The 22,892-nt window shown below is 39.8% G+C and overlaps 2 protein-coding genes across 2 annotated transcripts in view; one reads left to right on the top strand and one right to left on the bottom strand.

Annotated features, from left to right (window-relative positions):
* The window catches only part of LOC132005470 (zinc finger protein 665-like), a 612,263-nt gene that overhangs the window by 62,928 nt on the left and 526,443 nt on the right, over nucleotides 1–22,892 (top strand).
* The window catches only part of LOC132005468 (zinc finger protein 11-like), a 331,984-nt gene that overhangs the window by 163,179 nt on the left and 145,913 nt on the right, over nucleotides 1–22,892 (bottom strand). Inside the window, 1 exon segment of the mRNA XM_059382639.1 lies at nucleotides 21,422–21,464. Within this exon segment, the coding sequence (XP_059238622.1) occupies nucleotides 21,422–21,464 (43 nt within the window).

The following is a 22,892-nucleotide window of genomic DNA, read 5'->3' as shown; positions in this document are numbered from 1 at the left end:
AGTTATCCGTACAATATCCAGTTTCCACATAAGATATTGCCCTCCAGACAAGCAAGCTCGCGCTAGATTACTCCAGTCTAAAGGTGTTAAGTTTTGTTCTGCGAGAGTCTTGAGTAATAGTATAAGCAGCCTGAGGGCCATAAGACATGACTGTCTCTTTTAGCTGTTTTACTTGTTTAATATCTAATGGCTGATGCATGCGATTCCCTTGCTGATCTTGAAAGACTGGTAGGGCTAAGCCTAACTGTTGTCCTATTGAATGCCAATCAGTGATGTCATGTCTATCGTGCGAGCAGGCTCCTGGGCAGCTACAATTTATTTCAGGATTATAAGGTGGGGGAGCTGAAGGCTGCAATGGCTCACAAGATAAGTTGCTTAATTTTTTTGCTAATTCATCCCCTGAAAGCTCTTCTTCCTCTTCTGAAGAGGCCCCTATAGTTGAGGCCTTCGATTGTTCCTCTTTTACTTCATCCAAGACCTGTTCCCCTGCTTGTAGGCTTTCTTTTATAATCTCAGGGGGTTTGGGGCTAAGCAAACAGGATCGTATGAGAGCCCATATAGCGAGTGTGCCAGATGCCAGATGGAAGGGGTTTCTCTTTATCAACCTTCCTAAGATCCTCCCCTAAATGTTCCCATTGTGGAATGTTTAATAATCCTTCATCTGGGAACCAAGGGCTGACTCCTTCTATGTGCGCAAGAACGCCTGAGCAGTTTTCATTTTCAAAGGAGTTCCATTTGCTGTTAGCAACTCCCGCAGAGGCCCTTCCATATGTATTCTTGAGACCTCTGAACCCATAGTATGAGAAATAAATAGACAAGAAGCAAAGAAAAGACTAGTCTGCTATCATCACTGAAACAGTGAGCTTTCTCAAGATCGTCACTAACACCAGTGAGCTTACGTTGCAATCGTCACTATAATCAGTGAACTTTCCTAAAATTTCTCTGGCCAGAATTTTCTTCTAAATAAATTCGTCACTTACCTCAGTGCACTGTTAGAAACGGAGAAAGGGGGCTCCCCGTACGGGCCACCATTTATTGCCGTCCAGCAGCAATAATAATGACCCTCCATCCAGTTGGGTTTCAAAAAAGGAGGGCTTCTTTATTTCATATGGCCATCGCTTATATAGGGGAGCTAAGCCAATCAGCATAGACAGCGATATGCATCCACCAATCTTAAGCTTGTTACCAAGTACCCACAGCATAGCAATAGTTCAACAGCCAATAGGTAGTACTTCCTGTTTATGATCAGTCACTCTAGACACACCTTCTGGCAAATCGCCAGGCTCCATTTTGCAAAGCTCTGGGGTTGACGGATCTCCGGGCCCCTGGAGCATCCGCCCTCGACACTTGCCTCTTAATTCCCTTTTACAAATTAATTCCTCATCCATTATCCCCTTCATTCCCATTATTTCCTTCACCCTCTTACTTACTCAACATACATGTCCCTCATATCCTTAATATCCCTGCATACTTCTACCCCCAATCTTAAAACTTGTAGTGCACTTTAATCCCTCAGGGATTTTTAACTCCCTAATGCTTTTCATCCCTGTTATATAGTTGTACCTCAAATAAATATGCTCAAGGCCTAATCAAAGTACCTCTAATTGTAACCATATTGGGCAAATGGGATCTTTGCAGATGTAGTTAAGTTGATATGAGGTCATACGATTTTGGGTAAACCCAAGTTCAATGACTACTTTCCTAATGACAAGAGGGAAATTTACACATACACAAAACAGTGTATGATGATAAAGGCAGGGACTGAGAGATGCATCTACTAGCTGAGGGAAGGCCAAGGATAGCTGACAGTCCCCAGGAGTTAGAAAGAGGGAAGACTCAATCCTTGAGATAAAGTGTGGCCCTGTCAATGACTTGACTTCAGACATCTAGGAACCCCCAGAATTGTGAGATAGTAATTTTTTTGTTTGTTTAGCTACCCAGTTGTGCTAGTTTGTTAAACCAGCCCTAGGAAACTCACACAGGTTCCGTCCTTTCTTCCCCTGTGGCTCTGTTATCCCAAGCCTCCAGATTCTGTGCACTCCATTTATCCCTGTGCCCTCATTCTTCTCCCACTGTATCACTCCCCATCTTCATGTCACACATGTCAAACAAAAGTGGCAGTGCTCCTTAGTCTTTTGGTGGCACATGTTGTGAATACGGTCCTTGTAGAGCTTTGCTATGTTGGAAAGAGTGGAAAGAGCTTTTGTTTTCAGATGTCCAGGAGACTGTAGTTAATCCTATTTTTCCCATATACAAACACTTGTGTGACTGAGATTTTTGGGAACCTAAGAGTGACTGTGTGAGTTTATGCCCTGGTAAGTGTGTTTCACTATGAATATGTTGAAACGGAACCTGTATGTGGTGTGTGTCTCTGCATGGATATTGGTGAATGTGGAACTGAGTGTGTGAGTATTCAAGTGATTGTGTGTGAGTAAATGTGATTCTGTATTTGAATGTTTGAGTGCTAATAAGCTTGTGTTTGCACCTGTGTGTAGATGTGGTCTCTGTATGTGTGTATAGAATGTAAGTTGTCTCCTATTATGGTTCTAATCCATGCCTTGGCAATTGTGGTGGCTTTGGGAAGGAGACAGGGACCAAATATGGATATGTTTCCTTGAAATTTGAAAGGATTAAAGCTACTTTTTCAGTGTTTCTTTAATAATTAGAGAACTAAAGCCTGTTACAAAAATGTGAGAACTATGGTAATCATTCAGTCCTCTTAAACTCAGTAGAAATAACTTGATTATTTTTTAAAATAGCAGAATCTGCTCCCCCCCTTCAGAATTTGCTTATTAAACTGCTTTTTCCTGGTTTGTTTTTGTGAGAGGCTCTTTTATAACACTTGCTGTCTTCATAGATATTGCTGTGTTTAGAATTGCTATTAATCCTAGGACCAATATTGTTAGATTATATTTTCCCACCAGATGTCCGTATTATTTAATTTCCAAACTGATTTTTCATGCAGTCATGCAAATCAGTATAACAAATTATTGTCATCTCATTTTAATTGTTTTGGTACTAAAATTCCTAGTCAGGATGTTTGTCTGGTGGCTTTTCTCTGTTAAAGAACTATGGCACAGTTAAGTGGATTGAAAATGAGAAAGAACTCAAGTTGCAGTAGAAGAATTTATCAGGGAAACCTAGAATCCACTAAAACACAAGCTTTTTGCCTGTGTATCGTGTGTCACTCTCTATGATCTGCTCCCCTTCATATTAGAGATTTTTAGCTCTCCAGGGATGATAGAAAGGATGGAGTTTCTGTGCAAACCCTAACAATCTGATCAGATGTGTATGACATCATAATAGAAACTTGTAATTGTTAATTAGCAACCAAGAAAAATATTTTAGGTAATATTTTTGGCTCTACAAGTCTCCAACCTCATTTTGTGTTTTTTCTTTCATGCACAGGATGATATAAATATACATATGTATACATGTATATGCAATATATGTATATACACATATATATATACATATATATGAATATGTATGAACATTATATATACTTATAATGACATATGATTATCATTATGTGAAATTAATTTTTTTGTCTACTTTCTTTAGTGCTTATATTTTTTTATTTTTTTATTATGTTAATCACCATACAGTTTTTGGTGTAGTGTTCAGTGATTCATTATTTGCATATAAAATACCCAGTGCTAATTACAAATCATACCCTCCTTAATACTCATCACTGGGCTACACCATGCCCCTAACTCTCTCCCCTCTAAAACCCTCAGATTGTTTTCCAGAGTCCATAGTCCCTTACGGTTAGTCTCCCTCTCTGATTTCCGCCCCTTTCGGTTTTCCCTTCCTTTCCTTAATGTCCTCCATTCTGTTCTTATGTTCCACATATTAGTGAAAACATATGATAGTTGTCTTTCTCTGACTGACTTACTTCACTTAATGTAATACCTTCCAGTACCATCCATGTCCATGTAACTGGTAGGTATTCTTTTTGATGGCTGAGTAATACTCCATTGTATATACGGACCACATCTTCTTTATCCATCTGTCTATTGAAGGGCATCTCGGCTCCTTCCACAGTTTGGCTATTGGTAGACATTGCTGCTATGAACAATGGGGTGCACATGATACTTCTTTTCACTACGTCTGTATCTTTGGGGTAAATACCCAGTAGTGTAATTCCTGGGTCATAGGGTTGCTCTACTTTGAACTTTATGAGGAACCTCCATACTGTTTCCCAGAGCAGCTGTACTGTTTTAATTCCCACCAACAGTGTAAGAGGGTTCCCCTTTCTCCACATCCTCTCCAACACATGTTGTTTCCTGTCTTGTTGATTTTGGCCATTCTGACTGGTGTAAGGTGATATCTCAGTGTGCTTTTGATTTGAATTTCCCTGATGGCTAATGAAGTTGAACATTTTTTCATGTGTCTGTTAGCTATCTGTATGTCTTCTTTGGAAGAGTGTCTGTTCATGTCTTCTGCCCATTTTTTAACTGTATTCTTTGTTTTTTGGGCGTTGAGGTTGAGAGGTTCTTTATAGATCTTTATGTGTAGTGTCATTTACAAATACCTTCTCCCATTCTGTGGGCTGCCTCTTAGTTTTGTTGACCATTTCCTTTGCTGTGCAGAAGCCTTTTATCTTGATGAAGTTCCAAAAGTTTATTTTTGCTTTTGTTTCCCTTGCCTTTGGAGGCATGTCCTGAAAGAAGTTGGTGTGGCAGATGTCCAAGAAGTTACTGCCTATGTTCTACTCTAGGATTTTGATGGATTCCTGTCTCACATTGAGGTCTTTAATCCATTTAGAGTTTATCTTTGTGTATGATGTAAGATAATGGTTCAGCTTCATTCTTCTGCATATAGCTGTCCAATTTCCCCAGCACCATTTATTGAAGAGACTCTCTTTTTTCCATTGGATATTTTTTCCTGACTTGTCGAAGACTAGTTGACCATAGAGTTGAAGTTTCATATCTGGACTCTCTATTCTGTTCCATTGCTCTATGTGTCTGTTTTTGTGTCAATACCATGCTGTCTTGGTGATCACAACTTTGTAATATAGTGTAAAATCAGGCAACATGATGTCCCAGCTTTGTTTTTCTTTTCAAAATTTCCTTGGCAATGCAGGGTCTTTTTTGGTTCCATACAAATTTTAGGATTGTTTGTTACAGCCAGTGGTATTTTGATAGGGATGTTTTTGAAAGTGTAGAGTGCACTGGGAAGTGTAGACATTTTAACAATGTTTATTCTTCTAGTCCATAAGCATGGAATTTTTTTTTTTTTGGTATCTTTTTGTGTCTTCTTTGATTTCTTTCATAAGTGTTCTGTAGTTTTGAGAGTACACATGCTTTATTGATTAGGTTTATTCCTAGGTATCTTATAAGTTTGGGTGCTATTGTAAATGGAATTGATTCCCTAATTTTTCTACAGTTACACCATTAGTGTATACAAAAGCAACTGATTTCTGTGTGTTGATTTTTGTATCTCACCACATACTGAATTACTGTATGAGTTCTAGTAATTTGGGGGTGGAGTCTTTGGAGGTTTCCACAAAGTGTCATGCCATCCGTGAAGAGAGAGTTTGATTTCTTTGCCAATTTGAATGCCTTTTGTTTCTTTTTGTTGTCTGATTGTTGATGCTAGGACTTCTAGTGCTGTGTTGAACAATAGTGGTGAGAGTGGGCATCACTGCTGTGTTCCTGACCTTAGGAGAAAAGCTCTCCATTATTCTCCATTGAGAATGATATTTGCTATGGGCTTTTCATCGATGGTTTTAGTGAAATTGAGAGATGTTCACTTTATCTCTATACTCTGGAGAGTTTTAATCAGGAAAGGATGCCATATTTTGTCAAATGATTTTTCAGCATCAATTGAGAGGAATATATGGCTCCTTGTCTTTTCTTTCACTAATGTAGCCTATCACATTGATTTGCAAGTGTTGAACCATACTTGCATACCAGCGATAAATCCCATCTGGTCATGATGGATAATCCTTTTAATACACTGTTGGATCCTATTGGCTAGGATCTTGAGAATTTTAGAATCCATATTCATCAGGGATATTGGTAATTCTCCTTTCTGATGGGGTCTTTGCCTGGTTTTGGAATCAGGGTAATGCTGACGTCATAGAATGAGCTTGGAAGTTTTTCTTCTGTTTCTTTTTTTTTTTTTTTTAAGAATTTATTTATTTATTTGACAGAAATCACAAGTAGGCAGAGAGGCGGATGGAGAGAGATGGGTAAGCAGGCTCCCTGCTGAGCAGAGAGCCCGATGTGGGCCTTGATCCCAAGACCCTGAGACAGTGACCTGAGCCGAAGGCAGAGGCTTAACCAACTGAGCCACCCAGGCGCCCCTTCTGTTTCTGTTTTTTGAAACAGCTTCAGGAGAATTGGTGTTATTTCTTCTTTAAATGTTTGGTAGAACTCCCCTAGGAATCCATCTGGGTCTGGACTCTTGTTTTTTTATTTTGTTTTGTTTTGTTTTATTTTTATTTTTATTTTATTTTTAAATTTTTTAATTTTTTAATAAACATATAATGTATTTTTATCCCCAGGGGTACAGGTCTGTGAATTGCCAGGTTTGGACTCTTGTTTTTTTGGAAGGTTTTTGATCACTGCTTCAGTTTGTTACTGGTCATTAGTCTCTTCAGATTGTCAGTTTCTTCTTGTTTGAGTCTTGGTAGTTTATAGGTTTCCAGGAAGGCATCCATTTCTTCCAGGTTGTTTAATTTATTGGCATATAGTTGCTGTTAATTTCTAATAATTGTTTCTATTTCCTTGATGTTAGTTGTGATCTCTTTCCTTTTGTTTATTATTTTATTAATTTGGGTCCTTTCTCTTTTCTTTTGGATAAGTCTGGACAGAGGTTTATAGATCTTGTTAATTCTTTCAGAGAACTGGCTTCTAGTTTCATTGATTCTCTCTACTGTTTTTCTGGTTTCTATTTTATTGATCCTGCTCTAATCTTTATTACTTATTTTTTCCTGCTTGGTTTTGGCTTTATTTTCCATTATTTCTCCAGTTCCATTATGCATTCAGCATTTTTCTATTTTTTTTTTTTTTTGAATGAGGCTTGGAGGACTATGTATTTCCTGCTTAGGACCATCTTTTCAGTGTCCAGTAGGTTTTGAACCAATGTGTTTTTGTTCTTATTGGTTTCCATGAATTATTTACGTTCTCCTTTAATTTCCTGGCTGACCCAAACATTCTTTAGCAGGATGGTCTTTAGGTTCCAAGTGTTTGAATTGCTTCCAAATTTTTTTCTTGTGGTTGAGTTCCTGTTTCAAAGCACTGTGTTCTGAAAATATGTAGGGAAGAATCTCAATCTTTTCATATTGATTGAGACCTGATTTGTCACCCAGTATGTGGTCTATTCTGGAGAAAGTTCCATGTGCACTCAAGAAGAATGAACATTCTGTTGTTTAGAATGGAATGTTCTATATATATTTATGAAGTCCATCTAGTCCAGTGTGTCATTCAAAGCTCTTGTTTCTTTGTTGATTTTCTGTTTAGATGATCTGTCTGTTGCTGAGAGTTGAGTGTTGAAATCTCCTACTATTAAAGTATTATCAATATTATTCTTTATTTTGATAACAGTTGACTTATGTAGTTGGCTGCTCCCATGTTGGGGGCATAGATATTTATAATTATTAGATCTTGTTGGATATACCCTTTAAGCATGATATAGTGTCCCTCTGTATCTTTTACTACAGTCTCTGGTTTAAAAGCTAATTTGTCTGGGGATGCCCAGGTGGCTCCATGGGTTGAGCCTCTGCTTTTAGCTCGGGTCATGATCTCAGGGTCCTAGGATCAAGCCCCGCATTGGGCTCTCTGCTCAGCAGGGAGCCAGCTTCCTCCTCTCTCTCTCTCTCTCTCTGCCTGCCTCTCTACCTATTTGTGATCTCTGTCTGCAAAGTGAATAAAAACAACAACAAAACTTTAAAAAAAAAAGTTAAAAAAAGCTGATCTGTCTGATATGAAAATTGCTTCCCCAGCTTTATTCTGAGGTCCATTTGCATGAAAAATAATTCCCCATCCACTCACTTTCAGTCTGGATATATCTTTAGGTTCAAAATGAGTCTCTTTTAGCCAGCATATGGATATGTCCTTTCTTTTTATCCTGTCTGCAACCATGTGCTGTTTCATGGGAGCATTTAGGCCATTCACATTGAGAGTGACTATTGAAAGATATGATTTTAGTGCCTTAATGTTGCCTATTAAGTCCCTGTTTCTATAGATTGTCTCTGTAAATCTCTGTTCTGTACTACTCTTGGGTTCTTTCTTCTTTTATACAACACCCCCTCCCCTTTATATTTCTTGCAGGGTTGGCTTGGTGGTCACATATTCTTTTAGTTTCTGCTGGTCCTGGAAGCTCCTTTTCCCTTCATCCTTTCTGAATGACAGCCTTGCTGGATAAAGTATCCTTGGTTGCATATTCTTCTCATTTAGTATCCTGAATATGCCTTCCCAGTCCTTTCTGGCTTGTGAGGTCTCTGTGGACAGGTCTGACATTATTCTGATGTTCCTCCCTCTGTACTTTAGTATTCTGATGTTCCTCCCTCTGTACTTTAGAAATCTCTTTCCCCTAGCTTCTCTAAGGATTGTTTCCTTGGGATTAAGATATCCTTGGATCTAAGTTTTACTATTATATGTCAAGACATCGATCTGTTCTCATTGAGAACATTTAAAAATCTCTTCCCCCTAGCTTCTCTAAGGATCGTTTCCTCAGATCTAAGATTTCCTTGGATCTAAGTTTTACTATTACATGTCAAGGTATTGATCTGTTCTCATTGATCTTAGGAGGGGTCCTCTCTGCCTTTCGGACATCAATACTTGTTTCCTTCCCCAGGATAGGGAAGTTCTCAGCCATGATTTGCTCAAATATATATTCTAGATGTCTCTCTCTCTCCAACCCCTCAGGGATACCAATAATTCTGACATCGGAATATTTCATGGCATCATTAATCTCTCTCAGTCTGATCTCTTAGGCTTTAGGCTGTTTTCTCAAGGCCACCTCATTCTCCTCCTTTTGTATCATCTTTTAGCTCACTAATTTATTCTTCTGCCTTGTTTACCCTGATAGAGTATCCAGTTTAGACTGCACTTCATTCACAACATTTTTTAAAAAGATTTTATTTATTTATTTGACAGACAGAGATTACAAGTAGGCAGAGAGGCAGGCAGAGAGAGAGGGAGGAAAGCAGGTTCCCTGCTGAGCAGAAAGCCTGATATGGGGCTCCATCCCAAGACCCTGGGATCATAACCTGAGCTAAAGGCAGAGGCTTTAACCCACTGAGCCACCCAGGTACCCCATTCATTCACAACATTTTAAAATTTGGCCTGATTAGATCTCATTTTTGCCCTTAGAGATTCTATATTATTGCTAATATTTTTCCTCAAGCCTTGATATCGACTTCATAATTGTTGCTCTGAAGTCTGGCTCTTGCATCTCTGGACATGGATAGACCTATCTATTAGATCTGTGGCAGGGGGCATAGTCTCTGATTCTTTTCTTTGTTGGGTGTTCCTCCTCTTAGTCATTCTGTTGGGGGGTGGTTGAGGGAATGCTCAGAGTCCAAAGTATTAACTATGACCCAAGCAAGATGCACCTGTTTATAGGGACCTTAGGGTTGTCTTCCTCTTGTTCTTCCAGCCTGTCTTCTGGGGGAAGGGCCTGCTGCACTGTTACTCGCCTGTGCAGAGTTGCCCTGCCATCCCCCACCCTGGGTGGGGGTGGGGGGTAGTCTCAGTGAAACCTGGGTTTTTTTTTTTAGCTTTTGTACTCTGGTGGCTTTCCAAGTCTCTTCTGAGAGTCTGAGCAGAAGTGACTGCACAGAAACCTCTGTCCCAGAACAGAGAAGTTGCAGTCTGCTCTTCACTGAACTCTCCAGGACATAAAGACTCCATTTCTGTCTTTGCTGCTAAAAACCACAGCCTCCCCAGTTGTGTGTCCCACAGCAACTCTCCCAGAGTTGATCCAGGGTGTCTCTGCCCTTTGTGCTTCTAAAACCATGAGCGGCCCCAGTTCACACACATATACCTGATATTCCTGGATACTGTCTGGAGGTTGGACTAAGGTCTTTTCCCTGCTACTACCAGTTTGCAAGTCTATGCCTGGTCCTGGGTGTGGAATGCTTTTGCACTCTGGTGTTATATTACCTTCCCAGGGCCAACTTATGGTGGCTGCCTCCCTTCTGTTTATCTTCTAATACTTGCCCACAGGATCCCAGTTCCATCCTTCAGTCCTTGAGACTACCAGAGATAGTGTGTTTGTAGAGATCCAGATATATATTCTTTTTTTAAAAAAATATTTTATTTATTCATTTGACAGAGATCACAAGTAGGCAGAGAGGCAGGCAGAGAGAGAGGGGGAAGCAGACTCCCCACTGAGTAGAGAGCCCAACGTGGGGCTCAATCCCAGGACCCTGAGATCATGACCTGAGCCAAAGGCAGAGGCTTTAACTCACTAAGCCACCCAGGCGCCCCCCAGATATATATTCTTACATCTCAGACTGATTTTGTAGATATCAGATAAATAGATATCCAGCTAAATTCAGGGTACTGGTTGAAATAGTGTCCCCTACTCCTCTGACATCTTCCCTCCAACTCTAGTGCTTATATTTTGATTCAGGTTCATAATGTTATCACAGAGAGAGCAATGTTAAAATATTCTCTAGGATTGAAGGGCTAGCCATTATGCTCTCATAAAAATCCAAAAGTCACAAGCTCCCCATAACCAAAGAAAATGTTCTGTAGTTAAATGGCTATTTAGAACCTACTCCAAGTTTATTTATTTTTTATTTTTTAGAGTTTATTTATTTATGTATCTGACTGCTTGAGGGAAAGTGGTACTTAGAACCTACTTCAAGTTTAATGACAAACTTCATTACAAACTCTGTATCAGTGTGAAGACCATGAGGGTGTATCCCAAGAGTCATAAGGCCATTATGGTCAATAGACGTATCACTAAATAAAGGGAAAAAAATAACCTTTTATAGATCCCTGAATTATACCATTTGACCCAAGCCTGTGCATTTATTAAATTTTTGGTAGTCATTCAATATCTTTGAAAGATCAGCAAGCACATCTTTTTGATGTTCTCCTTGACATAAGTTTATATTTGGCCATTTTCACATGAGTATAATTTAAACACCTAATGATATTTTATCATAACTTTATATTTCAAATAAATATTATCTTTCCAAGATGGATTATGCAGTCACTTTTCAGCCTTTTGGCTAAGATCAAGTGTAGATGGATTGTGCAAAAGTTGTTGTTGACCCACAATTCTGTGGTGGGCAATTCTGAATTTGCCATCTAGCTGAATCTCAGCCTACTTATATCATTGTTCCATGTCTCTGTTGTTTTCTTCAGTTGCTTAAATGACTGTCTCATCTGTGTCTTTTTATTGATAGAATTGTCTTAAATTCTCATGCCTAGTTAACATTGGGAAATTTTTCATTTGTCACATTGAGAGTTATAGTGCTCAAGTATTTCTGTATATTTTCCAGATTGTTTTAGGATCTGTTTTATTAATGCATAGATTCTGAACTTTTCCATGGTAAACATTAATAAAATTTGAATGCTATAAGTCCATAATAAATAGCATTTTCCTTTAGAATTGCTGTTTCAGTTTACTTTAGTTATTGAAGCAAAGCTCACTCCACCTTGGTCAATACGTTTGTAATGTGTTCAGTAATAGAGCTTAGGACTCAATGGAAGAGGAATGAAGAGACATGAACATTGTGTAAAACAGAATGTACATCTGTACATTCTGTCTCTGTATCATCTGTACAGAGATAATATAATCTCTGGTTACATTAGGGGATTTTTTAAAAAAGATTTTATCAATTTATTTGCCAGAGAGAGGGAGAGCGAGAAAGCGAACACAGGCAGGCAGAGGCAGAGGGAGAAGCAGGCTCCCTGCTGAGCAAGGAGCTCGATGTGGGACTCGATCCCAGGACTCTGGGATCATGACCTGAGCCGAAGGCAACTGCTTAACCAACTGAGCCATCCAGGCGTCCCACATTAGGGGATTTTTATTCCTTATTCTGTCCCAGGAGATCCCAGATAGACTGGAGCAATGACTCATGAGGACCAAGGGGCAGATAGGAAACATGCAGCAAATAGTGCACCTGTTTCTTTATTCACACTTGAGTTAAATGAAACTAGTACCAGTAAAGTGAGGTCTGTGAAATCTTGTGCATGGAACAAAGTTGTAGAGAAATACATATTGAGCTTAGGTTCGATACCAAAATATTTTTAAACCAGAGAAAATCTCTCAAGATGGATTTTCTCCATGAAACATGCAACACCAAGTCTATTTTTTTTTAATACTTTTACTCTAATTTCCTACTTTCAGTAGTTTCTCTATAATAATCAAAAAAGATGTTCTAGTAGATAAAGAACCAATGTCTCCATTATGTGCATCCTAACCCATAATTAGAGAAAAAGATTTATATTTTAGAGCTGTCATTCCAAGAGATCCACCCTGCTCATGAAGCCACTAATGTGCACTAGCAATTACTAGATTCAGGATGCCTGGGTGGCTCAGTTTGTTAGGGGTCTGCCTTTGGCTCAGGTTATGATCTGAGGGTCCAGAGATATAGTCCCACATCAGGCTCCTTGCTCAGGGGGAGGCCCGCTTCTCTCTCTGCCTGCTGGTCCCCCTGCTTGTGCGCGCTCTCGCTCGCTCTCTCTCTCTGGGGTAAATAAATCTTTTTTTTTTTTTAAGATTTTATTTATTTATTTGTCAGAGTGAGCACAGGCAGACAGAGTGGCAGGCAGAGGCAGACGGAGAAGCAGGCTCCTGCTGAGCAAGAAGCCCGATGTGGGACTCGATTCCAGGATGCTGGAATCATGACCCGAGCCAAAGGCAGCGGCTTAACCAACTGAGCCACCCAGGCGTCCCAATAAATCTTTTTAAGAAGAGAAATTATTAGGTTAATTGGACAACTGCATTCTAATGAATTTGAAGGTTAAATGATAAGCAATTTTTGTGGGAAGATGTGGTTGAACAATATTGACCCCAATAGTGATAGAAAGTCTAAATAAAACAGTATAATTAGAAGAGAGATTTGAAAATAACTATACAAAGGACTGTCATCACATTGTTTCACAGGCAGATTCTCCCCTTTAGAAATTTTAAGATTGTCCTCTCTCAGTTCAAGAGCACTGAATAATTACCAAATCTTCACTTGTTGTTGAATGTTCTGTCATGAGCACTCATTACTTTTGTAAGAAATGCAGAAATACAAAATAGGAGTACATGCCAATCCCTGATATTTCCCACTAACAATTTCAAAATTTGATCTGGGTTCACTAATTATCCTTGATTTGTAAGGAATTAGAGTCAGTTAGATGTTAGATTAGAGTCAGTTAGATTAGAGTCAGTTAGATGGTGGAGAAAACACACACATCATGCACAGAGTAAATACTCAGGGACGTGCACACACACAATCACATTTACATACATATACATACTTACAACCTCACGCTGTCTTTCATAAGCGCTGTCATCCACACATTTACTGCAAACTCAACTGGATTCATTCACATGACAACACACACAATCTCATGCAATCATAGTCACATTTGTGGGGCACTCCAGCTAGACGGGGTCCTTCCACCGTGGAGTGTCCCAGTTGGGTGAGGACCGTGGGTATGAGTGATGAAAGAATTCTCTCAAGAATAGTGGAGAAGTTCATTGAATACACTGCAAGGGAGTGGTGGTCAGGACAGTAGAGACTGTCTGTGATGAGGCAGTGGTGAGAGATTGCAGTTACAGGGCAGGGGGAGGGGGTATGGGGATATATGAAATGTTCCCTTTTTTGATTATTTTGCCTGCTTTTAATTGGTCAGTTAGGGCCTATGGTTATTTCAAGGTGGAAAACTTAATGAACCTATTTGCATTTAGCTTGTTGGTCACTCTGGGCCTTTTGCCTTTACCCAGGTTTCCACTGCCCAACCCTGTTGCCTAAAAGTGGCCTCTACAATGTCCATATGGTCACATTACTCAACCACAGCAGTGTATGTATTATGATCACATGCTCCTATGTAGAAGAATATTAGTGCCTGCACACCTCAGGAACACTGAAAAAATGGGACTTCTTGCACCTTTTATACTCTTTCCAAATCTGCAGCAACCTACCAGGGCAGTGTTTGTGAAGTGCATCATTTTTTTAAGAGAGAGCTAGAGGGCATGGTTAGGGCCAAAAGGTGAGAGAGAACCCTCAAGCAGACTCCTGATTCCTGAGTGAGGAACCTGACATGGGGCTGGATTCCAGGACCCTGGGATCATGACCTGAGCTGAAATCAAGAGTCACATGCTTAACCGACTGAGCCACCTAGGCACCCCCGACCTCGCTTGCTTTCAATGGCAAATATTATGAGAATTTGTCCTCCCCATTTATGGGTTCCTTGGTGTGAGAGTCTGTATTTTGCCTTTTCTGTGCCACTAGCTCCCTCCCTACCACCATGGCCAGGGTCCATTTTGCTCCCAGACTGCATCTTTGCCTTTCTTACCTTCTTCGATGTGGCTTATTGTCTGTCTTTAGTTGTGGAGTTTGTCCTGCCAAATTTGAGACTGTTTTCTGGGTTACTTATGCTGTCGTGTTTCTAGTTCTACCTGTGGGATGAAGTGAGCATAGTGTCCTCCTACTTGGCTATCTTCCCAGTCTACCTCTTTTAACATTTCTTGTAGGGCTGGTTTAGTGGTAAATAACTCTTTTGTTTGTCTGGGAAACTCACTGACTCTCCTTCCATTATAAATGACAGCCTTGCTGGATAGAGTATTCTTGGCTGCACATTTCTTCTTTTAGTACCTGGAATATACCTGTCACTTTCTTCTGGCTTTCAAAGTTTCTGCTGAAAAATCAGCTGATAAACTTACAGGGTTTCTCTAATACATAGCTGTTTTCTCTTGCTGCCTTTAAAAATTCTCTTTATTGGGGCACCTGGGTGGCTCAGTAGGTTAAAGCCTCTGCCTCCGGCTCGGATCATGATCCCAGGGTCCTCGGATCAAGCCCCACATCAGGCTTTCTGCTCAGCAGGGAGCCTGCTTCCCCCTCTCTCTCTGCCTATTTGTGATCTCTGTCTGTCAAATAAATAAATAAAATCTTTTAAAAAATTCTCTTTATCACTACTTTTTGACATTTTAATTACTAGTTTTTTGGTGTGGACCTAGTTTGGGTAATTTTCAGTATTTCTTCAAATAAATTTTCTGCCCCCTTTCCCTATTTTCTCCTGAAATCTCTGTAATGGAAATGTCACTACATTTGATCCTGTCACTGAGTTCCCTAAGTCTATTCTCATTTGTTACTTTTTTTTAGTTTCATTTATTTATGCAATTTCCACACCCAATATGAGGCTCAAACTCATGACCCTGAGGTCAAGAGTCACATTCTCTACTGATTGAGGCAGCCAAGTGCCTCATTCTCATTTGTTATTTTTTTTCTTCTCTCACCTGCTCAGTTTGATTGCTTTCTATTACTCTGTCCTCTGGGTTGCTGTTTCATTTTTCTGCTTTTAGTCTACTACTTATACCATTTAGCATGTATTAAATTTCATTTATTGAGTTCTTCTTTTCTGATTGGCACTTTTTAATGTTTTCTTATCTTTTTGTTAAGGCTATTACTGATGTCCTCCACTCTTTTCTCAAATTGGTTGAGCCTCCTTATGATCATTACTTTAAATTCTCTATCAGGCATATTACTTTTCTCCATTTTGCTTAGCTCTCTTGCTGTGATTTTGTCCTCCTCTTTCATTTGGGAACTATTCCTCTGTCCCCTCATTTTGTCTAATTCTTTGTGTCTTTTTCTGTGTGTTAAGAAAGTCAGCTATGTCTCCTGTTCTTGTAAGTAATAGTTTTATGAAAAAGAGATTCAGTAAGTGTCCTGAAGTACAGTGTCCCTTGTCCACCAGAACCTGGTGTTTCAGGGATGTCTTACATGTGTTGCACATCCCTTGCTCTTGTGACTGAGCCACATTTTCCTTCAGTCTAGTCATCTGCAGTGGCTCTCTTTGTCATGGGTGGGGATTTGTACCTGTGTTATTAGCTGGCCAGTCTGGGACTGCATTAGGGTGGAGTTGAGTCAGACTAGGCATTTGGCAGAGATGTAGGAGCATCAGCCTTCTGAGTGCTTTCTCTGTGTTGTCCCTTGAGAAACTCTCATTGATGGGTGGGACATTCAGTCAGACCAGCTGTTTGTCCCCAGCCCACTATAGGAGCCACAGTTGGATTCATGTGTGTGGTTCTTTTCCCCCAAGTCAGGAGTTACTTTGGAGTGGTGCTGGTCCCTGTTCAGTCTTCTTGCACACTAGCAGGCTTGTGGCATCCCTTTGGATGGACTCCACACAAGAGCACACTGTAGGGGGAAGATCTGCAAGAGAGTGGGGCAGGAGGTATGTTGCTAGCGTGATGTGTGCTAGTCCTCTGCAGAAGGGTACGTGCATCTGCTGTGACTGAGGCAGGCCTGGCAGTAGGAGGCAGATCCACAGAAGCACAGGGGGAAGAGATGCACAGGATACATGGTATGAGCAAGTTAGGTATTGAGTGTTAATTCTGCACTGTTCCCATAGGTGGCTGTGTGTAGGGTGAGGGCAGGGGAGGGAAATACTGCCCACAAGTTCCTATGTTCCCGAGGAAGTCTCCCAATGTTCTCTGCCCCTCCAGCACACACTAGAGATTCATAAACAAAATGCCTCTGGTATACTGCAGGCATTTTTCTAAATGGTATTTCTGTGGTGTATCTACATGAACTGTTTGTTGTCCTGTCTCTCCATCCTTATCACCTTCTAGGATCTCCCAGAACCTAGCCCACTGATTTTTAAGGTACCAGGCTTTAAGTCCTGCTGGTTATAAGAACTCATGAAATTTGGCCCCTCTAGTTTTCCAAGCCAAATGTTAAGGGGATTCATCTTCCCCATGTGGACTCCCCTGTGTGATAGTCTGTTTCTGTCCCTTTTCTCCATGCCTATGGGTCCTTTTCTCTTATAGTTGACTCTCTGGATCTATTCAGCTCTCCTCTCCACCCTTCCTACCCTCTTAGATGTGGCCTCTTCTCTATATTAATTGTGGAATTTCTTAGGCCAATCTTTGGATTATTTTCTGGATTGTTTACACTGATGTGAATTTTATCTAATTGTGTCTATGGGAGGAAGTGAGCCTGAGGTCCTTCACTTCTGCCATCTTCACAACCTCCAATGGTAGAGTCATTGAATCCTTATATTGTCTACCTGAAACTAATAATACTGCATGATAATTATACTTCCATTAAGTATACATATAGATTTAGTACCATTGGAATTTTTCTTTTTTTTTTTAAAGAGAGAGAGCATGCACATGAGTGGAGGAAGGGACGGAGGAAGAGGGAGTGAATCTTAATCAGGCCCCACATTCAGCCCAGAGCCCAATGTGTGACTTGATCTCATAACCCTGAGATCATGACCTGAGTCAAAATCAAGAGTTAGGTTCTTAACCAACTGAGTGACCCAGCTACTCCTGCTGTTGGGATTTTGATAGGGATTGCATTGAATCTGCAGGTGGTTTGGGGTAGTATGGGCATTTTAATAGTAATAATTTTTCCAATTCAATATAGTGTATCTTTTCATTTATTTGTATTATTTTCAGTTCTTTATCAATTTCTTAAGGTCTCTAGATGTCTTTCTCTTCCTTCATTAAATTCATTCATAAGTATTTTATTCTTTTTAAAATGCTAATGTGGGGGCACCTGGGTAGTTTAGTTGTTAATCATCTGCCTTTGGCTCAAGTCATAAGCCTACTTTGGGCTCCCTCCTCAGCAGTGAGCCTCTTTCTCCCTCTCCTTCTGCCTGCTGCATCCCCTTCTTGTGCTCTCTCTGTCAAATAAATAAAGCCTTAAAAAATACTAATGTATATGAGATTGTTTTTCTTTATTCTTTACTGATAATCACTGTTAGTATATAGAAATGCTCCTACTAGGTTTTGTATGTTAATTTTGTGTCCTGTAACTGTTATGCCCCCCCCAAAATGGGTCCCTGATTAAAGGAGTGAAACTGATATAAAGCAAAGGTCAGCAAAGCTTTATTTCGTGCCAAGCATCAAGAATCAAACTGACCGGCCAGGGTCGCGCCTCTTACAGAGAGGGCAACCCTTCTCTGTTTCACAGGCTAGCTTTTAAGGGCAAAGGCCATGCTGCCGGGCCTGGCCACGCACAGGTAGCCAATGAAATTGTAACACACAGAGAAAGCTGCACAGTGATGCTAGGTAACCGATTGAGTTACAATTTACCCTAGTAGACATTTCAACTAGCCTATCACACCTTGATTAGAATTGGTGCCCAAAAGGCTCCCAAAGGGCGGAGGCCCATACTCCTTGGTAGCTAGGGAGACAGTATGCAACCCCCCACTGATCAGATGTCTTCACCTGGCCTGACCCACCCTTGTATTTTTTTTTTAAAGATTTTATTTATTTATTTGACAGAGATCACAAGTAAATGGAGAGGCAGACAGAGTGAGAGGAGGAAGCAGGCTCCCTGCTGAGCAGAGAGCCTGATGCGGGACTCCAGGACCCTGAGATCATGACCTGAGCCAAAGGCAGTGGCCTAACCCACTGAACCACCCAGGCACCACCCACCCTTGTATTTGAGCTTTTACCTGGAACTGGTTTCCAAGACTTGTTTTTTTTTTTTTTTTAATTTATTTATTTGTCAGCGAGAGAGGAGCGAGAGCGAGCACAGCAGACAGAGTGGCAGGCAGAGGCAGAGGGAGAATCAGGCTCCCTGCCAAGCAAGGAGCCCGATGTGGGACTCGATTCCAGGATGCTAGGATCATGACCTGAGCTGAAGGCAGCTGCTTAACCAACTGAGCCACCCCGGGGTCCCCGAGACTTGTTTTTAAGTAAATACCCTGCGGGAAGAGGAGCAGGGACAGTTTAAGGGTTAAACAACAAGGTTATTGTTTATCCTTAATGAAAGCCTCTTGCTAAATAGGTCCTTACAGTAACTACTAAGTTTGTTAATTCTATCTAGCAGGTTTTCTGTGTGTGTGCGCATATGCACATGCACAGTCCATAGGATTTTCTATACGGAAAATCGGATCATTTGCAAATAGAGACAATTTTACTTCTTGGCAATTTTAATGCTTTTTAAAAATTATATTTTGGGGGGGGGCGCCTGGGTGGCTCTGTGGGTTAAGCCTCTGCCTTTGGCTCAGGCCATGATCTCAGGGTCCTGGGATGGAGCCCCGCATTGGGCTCTCTGCTCAGCAGGGAGCTTGCTCCCACCCCCACCCCGCCCCGCCCCCTCTGCTTCCCTCACTGCCTACTTGTGATCTCTGTCTGTCAAATAAATAGATAAAATATTTTTAAAAATTATATTTGGGGTGCCTGGGTGGCCAGTTGTGTCTGCCATGGGCTTAGGTCATGATCTCAGGTCATGATTCCTGGGATCAAGCACTGTGTCAGGCTTCCTGCTCAGTGGGGAGCCTGCTTTTCCTTCTTCCCCTTCATCGCCCCTCCCCCTGCTCATGCTTGTACTCTGTCTCAAATAAATCAGAAAATTAGAGTATATTTGACAGACCAAATCCTATCAGTTTCAGGTGTACATCATAGTGAATCAATATTTTATACATTATGACATCTCCACAGTAAGTCTAGTTACCTTCTTTCTTTATACAAAGTTACTACAATATTATGACTATATTTCCTATGCAATACGCTACACACCCATGATTAACTTATTTTATAACTGATAGTTTTTACCTCTTAATCTCCTTCACCTATTTCACCCACCCCTATTTCAGCCCCTAAAACCTTTCCACTCTGGCAGCCAGTAGTTTCTTTTCTGTATCTGTGAGTCTATTTCTCTTTGTTTTTTGTTTTTTGTTTTTTTTTAGATTTCACATTTAAGTGAAATCTTATGGTTTGTCTTTCTTACTTATTTCACTTAAGCATAATATCTTCTAGTTCCATTCATGTTGTTACCTTTTATTTCTTTTTTCTTACCTGATTGAGCTTGGTGGGATGCCCAGGGCTATGTTGAATAGGATTGGTAAAGGGGATGGTCTTGTTTTGTTCCCAGTCTTTGAGGAAAAGGTTTCATCCTTTCATCATTGAGTATATGGTTGCTGGTACGCTTGTATATATAGTCTTTATTATGTTTATGTATATTACTTCTATACCCTTTGTTGAATTTTTATCATGAATGGGTGAATTGTTTTTTTCTCTCTGTATTGAGATGATCATAAAATTTTTTATTTTATTAATGTGATGTATCACATTGATTGACTTGTGTATATTGAATTATCCTTGCTTCCCAGGAATAAATCCAACTGATTGTGCCAAATGATTCTTTTAATATGTTGCTGTATTCATTTCATTATTTTCTTGCTGTAGTTTTCTTATGGTGTCCCTTTCTGCCTTTGGTATCAGGGTAATGCTGGCCTTGTGAAAGGAGTTGCGAGTATTTGCTCTTTTTTGATATTTTTCATAAAATTTGAGAATTCCTCATTAAATATTTGGTAAAATTCACTAGTGAAGCCATCCGATCCTGTGCTTTTGTTATGTTTTTTAAATTTTTTATTTTTTATAAACATATATTTTTATCCCCGGGGTACAGGTCTGTGAATCGCCAGGTTTACACACTTCCCAGCACTCACCAAAGCACATACCCTCTTTGTTATGTTTTTTTAAATGGATTTAATCTCCGTTTTAGTAATTGGGCTGTTCAGATTTCTAGTTTTTCTGATTCAGTCAGAATATTGAGTGTTTCTAGGGATTTTTCTTACTTCTTAGTTGTCCAGTTTGTTGGTATGTGGTTTTAATAGTACTTTCTTATGGTCTTTTGTATTTCTGTGGTATCAGTTGTAATCTTTTTCATCCATAATTTTGTTTATTTGGGTCCTCCCCCCCCACCCTTGGTTAGTCCGGCTAAATGTTTATCAATTTTATAGATTTCTTTTATGAAACAGTGTTTAGCTTTAATTTTGTTTTCAGTTCTCATTTTAAAATTTCTGCTCTAATCTTTATTTTCTGTTTCTAACTTGAGGCTATTTGTGTCTACATATTTATGAATTTAATTTTACTCCTATTAATTTCTAGTTCTGTATCATTTCGGTCAGAGAGTTTTGAGTTACAGTTTTAATATTGTATGTGTTAAGGTTGGCTTTGTGGCTCAGCATAGGATCTGTCCTGGAGATAGTTTTATGTGGACTTGAAGAATATGTTTTCTGGTGCTGTTGGATGGAATTTTCTGTATATATTTGTTAGGTCCATTTGTCTATAGTGTTATGTAGTCCACTGTTACCAATTTTCTGTCTGGATGATCTGTCCAATGTTAAAAGTGGATACTGACATCCCCTACTTTTATTATTATTCCTTCCTTTAGTTTTGCTAAGATTTGGTTTAAATATCTGGGTCCTCTTATAGTAAGTGCATATAAATTTATTATTGTTATAGTCTCTTGATGAAATGATCCTTTATCAACGTAGAGTGGCCTTTGTCTCTTGTTACCAAGTTTGACTGAAAGTCTGTTTTATCTGATGAGTGTGGTCACTTCAGCTCTCTTTGGGTTACCAACTGCATGGAACATTTTCTTTCTTACTCCCTCACTTTCATCCTCTTATGTGTCTTTAGAGTATATTTTAGGTAGCATATTGTTGGATTTTTACTTTATTTTATTTAGTTATTTATTTTTTATTGTTGGATTATTTATTTGGCAGAGAGAGGTCACAAGTGTGGGGGGGGATGCAAGCTCCCCGCTGAGCAGAAAGCCTGATGTAGGGCTTGATCCCAGGACCCTGAGATCATTACCTGAGCCACCCAGGTGCCCCTTATTGTTGGATTTTCTAAAATGTATTCAGTTACTTTATGAGAGTTTAGACCATTTGTTTAACTTATTGATAAGGACTTAAACTTGCCCTTTCATTGCTTTCTGGTTGTTGTTGTTGCTGCTGCTGTTTTACTTTTTTTACCTCTCCCTTCTCTTGCAGTGTTCCTTTGTGCCCCCCCCCCCAATGTGGTACAAATGAATTCCTTTTCTTTATCTTTGTGGAAACTATACTAGGTTTCTTATTTGTAGTTTCTATGAGACATACTTAAAATATCTTACATGCATAAAAGGTTCTTTAAATTGATAATAACTTTCAATTTTGTAAAATAATTCTACACTTTTACTTTCATGTTTTATACTGTTGGTCCACTTATTTGTATATTGTGCAGCCATTAGTAAATCACTGTAGTTATAGTCATTTGTGTATTGCTTATTTTTATTTTTCTTTAAGTAAGCTCTATGCCCAGTGTAGTGCTTGAACTCATGGCTCTGAGATCAAAAGTCATGCTCTTCTGACTGAGCCAGGAAGTGCCTCTATTGGAGTTATAGTCATTTTTTAAATTAACACATATATTATTTGTTTCAGGAGTACACGTCTGTGATTTATCAGTCTTACACAATTCACAGCACTCACCATAGCACATATCCTCCCCCGTATCCATCACCCAGCCACCCATCCCTCCCACCTCATCCCTCCAGCAACCCTCTGTTTGTTTAATGCTGAGATTAAGAGTCTTCTATGGTTTGTCTCCCTTGCTGGTTTCATCTTTCCCTCCCTTCCCCTATGATCTTCTGTCTTGTTTCTCATATTCCTCATACCAGTGAGATTGTATGATAATTGTCTTTCTCTGACTGACTTATTTTGCTTAGCATAATGCCCTCTAGTTCCATCCATATCATTGCAAATAGCAAGATTTGGGGGGTTTTGATGGCTGAATAGTATTCCATTGTATATATATACCACATCTTCTTTATCCATTCATCTGTTGATGAACATCTAGGTTCTCTCCACAGTTTGGCTGTTGTGGACATTGCTGCTATAAACATTTGGGTGCATGTGCCCCTTCAATCACTACATTTGTATCTTTAGGGTCATTACCCAGTAGTGTCATTGCTGGGTCGTAGG

Source organism: Mustela nigripes, chromosome 17 (genome assembly GCF_022355385.1).
Source record: "Mustela nigripes isolate SB6536 chromosome 17, MUSNIG.SB6536, whole genome shotgun sequence".
NCBI classification, from domain to species: Eukaryota; Metazoa; Chordata; class Mammalia; order Carnivora; family Mustelidae; genus Mustela; species Mustela nigripes.
Note: the sequence above shows the minus strand (reverse complement) of the source record. Positions and strands in the feature narration are given on the sequence as shown.